The 4,934-nt window shown below is 35.4% G+C and overlaps 1 protein-coding gene across 1 annotated transcript; it reads left to right on the plus strand.

The window, feature by feature from the left end:
- Window positions 1–287: 287 nt before the first annotated feature.
- Window positions 288–4,279, plus strand: LOC130717777 (methionine gamma-lyase). The gene is made up of 2 exons (XM_057568139.1): window positions 288–1,183; window positions 3,577–4,279. Exons 1-2 carry the CDS (start codon window positions 397–399, stop codon window positions 4,152–4,154), a joined length of 1,365 nt encoding a protein of 454 aa, XP_057424122.1. The 5' UTR covers window positions 288–396; the 3' UTR covers window positions 4,155–4,279.
- The last annotated feature ends 655 nt before the right edge of the window (window positions 4,280–4,934 follow it).

Here is a 4,934-nt window from a genome sequence, read left to right on the forward strand (position 1 = left end):
AGGAGATTCATCTCCTAAAGTCCAAAACATGGATAAGAGTACCAATGTGGACTAGATCCTGTTCCATGTTCAAAATCAAATATACTCTCCAAGATAATACTTGGTAGGAACTCCAACTAAGTGTTCATATCCAAATTCAAAAAGAAAAACCAAAGTCAAAGAAATAATATAATATAATATAATACAATTAATAAAAAAGATTGACTTAGATTTTCAAAAATCAATTATAGAAAATGACTTAGAAATAATTAGTCACAAAACCACTATAAATAGAGGTTTAGATCACATATAATTTCCTACATACAAGTTTAACAAACCGAAAAGGGCTTTCAGTTTTTTCCCCTTTTCCTCTCACGAGAATTTCTCTCCCCTTCTCATCAACAACCACCACCGCCAATGGCAACCGCTCCCGCCGGTGACGCATTCGCCCTCTCCGCCGAGAAGCGCCGCCGCGCTGACGATGCAGACGGCGACGAAATTTCCGCGAAGAAGCAGATGCAGCCGTTCGCCCCGGCGGCGCACGGCGTCTTCGATCCGGCAGCCTCCCTAGCCAGCGCGCGCCACGAATTCGGCGAGCACGGCGGCGTGAACATGTCAATCGAGGCCTCCGCGACGTTCACCGTGATGGAACCCGACACGCTGCGGCGGATGTTCGCCGGAGAGCTCGGTCCCGATCGCGATTTCTTCATCTACAGCCGACATTTCAACCCTACCGTCCTCAACCTCAGCCGTCTCATGGCGGCGCTGGAGGGGACCGAGGCGGCCTACTGCACATCCAGCGGCATGTCCGCGATCTCCGCCACGCTGATGCAACTCTGCAGCCACGGCGACCACGTCGTCGCCTCGCATACTCTCTACGGTGGGACTCACGCGCTGCTGCAGCACTTCCTCCCGAGGACGTGCAACACGGTGACCAGCTTTGTGGAGATTTCTGACCTGGATGCGGTGGATGCTGCCATGGTGGAGGGGAAGACGAAGGTGCTGTACTTTGAGTCGGTTTCGAATCCGACGCTGGAGGTGGCGAACGTGCCGGAGCTTTGCCGGTTGGCTCACCGGAAGGGAGTTACGGTGGTTGTGGACAATACTTTTAGCCCCATGCTGCTTTCACCGGCTAGGCTCGGTGCTGACGTGGTGATTCATAGTATCTCCAAGTTCATTAGTGGTGGGGCCGATATCATTGCAGGTTTGTTTTTTTTCTTTGTTTTTATCTTTTCTATCATTCTTTACTGTTTTTGTTTGTTATTATTGTTATTATTAATTTATTATCATGTTATGCTGATTTTTTTTTCCAAATTCTAATTGAAAATAAAAAATCTGAATAAAAAATAAAGAAATTAATCAATATGCAATATAAAAAACACCATATAATTAAAGAGATTAATGGATATTTAAAATAATAAATATGAATAAAAAATAAAGAAATTAACCAATATGCAATATAAAAAACACCATCTAATTAAAGAGATTAATTTCGTTCAAAACAAAAAAGAGATTAATGGATATGCAAATTTTTAGTGTAAAGTAATTAAAGAAGTTTTATATGAACATCCAATCACATTACAATTATATTTTAATTTTAATGATCTAAAGGAGTATGTCCGTTAGTGTAAAGTTTGTTTGGAACACAGACGTCTAATTGAATTCTGAAAAATATGAAAAAATATATTTAATTTTAATTTTAATTTTAATTTTAATTGTATATAACAGATTCTCTTATGTGTCCTGATTATCAATATAAAATCATGCATATCCATTAAATTCAATTTTAATAAAGATAAAAATGAATTTTTGATGTGATGAAAATTAATTGAATGCATGTGTAAAAAGTTTTATAGTGAGGGTTAATCAATTAGCTCTTTTCAATATATTTACCATGGCTTATCTAAAAAAAATTAGTTTCTCAAAATTAAAGTTGTATAATTTTTATAAAAAAGAGAATATTAGTGGTCTTTTTATAATATTAATGGTCAATTAAATGATAACTATATTAATCAGATTGCTTTGCGTTTTTAACATGGGAAAGTATGATTTGATTTTTGAAAGCCATTAAAGTGGAGTCTTAAGAATATTCCAGACACATTCTGCATTTTTGTATTTTTATACACGACCTGAGTTGACTGATAAAAGATGATAATGCATGGTGGGGTAATTAGAAGACTAATTAATCTCATTCCATTTATAATAAAAGACGACATTAGTGCGTAGTTAGAAGACTCATTAAGTAATGAATCTCATTTCATTAATAATAAAAGAAGACATTATTAGCAAAAAAAAAATAAAAGAAGATATTAGTGGGGTAATTAGAAGACTAATCCCTTTAAAACGGATGATGATCCCATGCATGACAACGCTGCTTGAGCATATCTTAACAAGATAAAAAAAAAGATAGAGATTTGAGTGACGTGGCACTGCAAAAGTTGTTTATTCATCATGGATGAATTTCTTATCTTCTTTAAATACTGTATATTATATATTATATATTTATGAGTGCGTGTGTGTATTTTGAAATTAATTATATTATTTAATAATTAAATTTTATTAAACAACTTTAGGACTCAGTTTGACTAATACTAGTTATCATGTTATTTTCTACAATTAATTTTGGTACTAAAATGATTTTATTTTTATGAGATGTTTGATCACAAAATGTAAATGATGAGTTTGAATATATATATATGACTTTTTCTGAAATGTTAAATATGAAACATGCAAACGTATTAAATGTGTTACCATAAATATGAATTCAAATATAAATTTTCATTTGGCTTTTTAATATAGAAAGTATATAATTTTAATATGTAAAATTAATAATTACTTTTTACATTTTAAACTTTAAAGTAAATGTTCCATTTAAAAAAAAAATTGATAAAAAGTTTTGAGTTCATGCATGTGAATTGTGATCACAAGCTTTCTCCCTAGTGATCACCACGTGAAAAGCTGTCATCTTTTTGTTCAGCCACTACTTTTTTACCAGAACACGTGTTTAGTTAGCTATTGCCTTATCGAGTTATCGGGTCAGTATTACAAAATTTATTTGTCATCAAACTAAAATATTTTAAACTTGAAATCATCTAACCCAACTTTCAGTCTTCATTCACCTCATCAACACACTTGATTTTAACCTAGGTTCAGTCCCATCCAAATTTGTTCTTATTTGACCAATTTTTCACGGGAACTTGTTACACAAGCACACACTAAAATGATTTACAAACATAATGATATAATCCATAGGGTTAAACATCTTATCTACCTAAGTGGTGTTTCAATCTCTTATCAAACCAATTCAATCTTGCACTCAATTAAAAAAAGAATGGGACAAGAGAATTTCATGAATCTAATCCATACACGTGAAACTTATTATATATAAAGATAATTCCAGCAGTCTCGTCTTATCTTATATACATTTTTGAAAAGAAAACCCATGATGACAATTTCGTAGAATAATGATTCATAAAAATCCTTATTTTCACACATTTTCTTTTTAATCTCTGCATTTTTTATCACATCATATACTGTATATATGTTAAAATTATATGTGAACAAAACATTAATGCGATTTCATATATATTGACACAGGTGCTGTGTGCGGGCCCGCAAGCTTTGTGAATTCCATGATGAACCTCCATCAAGGAGCCATAATGCTGATGGGACCTACCATGAACGCCAAGGTAGCATTTGAACTCTCAGAGCGTCTCCCACACTTAGGCATAAGAATGAAGGAACACAGCCACCGCGCCTTAGAGTTCGCCACCCGCCTCAAAAACCTCGGCTACAAGGTGGTCTACCCTGGCCTGGAGGACCACCCTCGCCACGAGCTGATGAAATCCATGCACAACAAGGACTACGGCTATGGCGGCATCCTCTGCATTGACATGGAGACGGAGGAGAGGGCGAACAGGCTGATGAACCACCTGCAGAACTACGCGCAGTTCGGGCTCATGGCGGTTAGCTTGGGATACTATGAGACACTCATGTCGTGCTCTGGAAGTAGCACCAGCAGTGAGATGAATGAAGAGGAGAAGGCATTAGCTGGGATCTCACCTGGTTTGGTGAGGATGTCGGTTGGGTATATTGGGACTTTGGAGCAGAAATGGGGTCAGCTGGAGAAGGCACTTACCAGGCTTCAGGAACATGGGTTCCCTAACAGGAAGTGATGATGATTGGTCAATTTGTGGAAATGCTAGATTGTGTTGTTGTTGTTGCTGATGATGATGTGTAGTAGTTGTTACTGTTTGGATTATTTAATAATCTATGTTTTGGATCAGTATGTTTTAGTTTACATGTTGATCTTAATGAATATTAAGGACATTGAAAGAAAAAAAGCTCTGGATTTTTTTGTTTGTTCATTAGGGGGAATTTATGGTTGATATTACCATAAGTTGCAGTAAAAGATTTGAACAGAGGGAAATAAATGAGCCTAAATGAAATTTTAAACTCAAATTTATCAAATTTTAAATTGTGGTTGTGGTGCGGTAATTGCGGAAAATTGTGCATAAATGAAGTTGTTGATTTTGGACTTCCCCAACCCAACCTACGTGTCTCTTAATTCTTACTACTGGAGCTATCATTCCGGAGTAATTTAGTAATTATTTTCAATCTAATAAAACGCTTTTTTTAATCAATAAAACACTTGAAACATGATTCAGCCAAGATATTTTCGTTTTTGGTCAACAGCTAAAGCATTAAGTCTAAACATGTTTTCCCATTTTTTAAAGAATGGGCCCGAAGAGGCCCAACCTTTATGTATTTTTATATAAAAGAAAAAGCTTTCTTCTTTTTATTTCTCGAACCTCAAGTGAGAAATTGGGTTACAACTTACAAGGCCCAATTGTTCAGCAAGAACTCTATTTTTAATGGTATTAGTGTTGTTTGACAAAAAAATAAAATAGTATTATTGTTGACCAAAATATAAACGTAAAAACAGAGTATTATTA

Source organism: Lotus japonicus, chromosome 5, assembly GCF_012489685.1.
Source record: "Lotus japonicus ecotype B-129 chromosome 5, LjGifu_v1.2".
NCBI lineage: Eukaryota > Viridiplantae > Streptophyta > Magnoliopsida > Fabales > Fabaceae > Lotus > Lotus japonicus.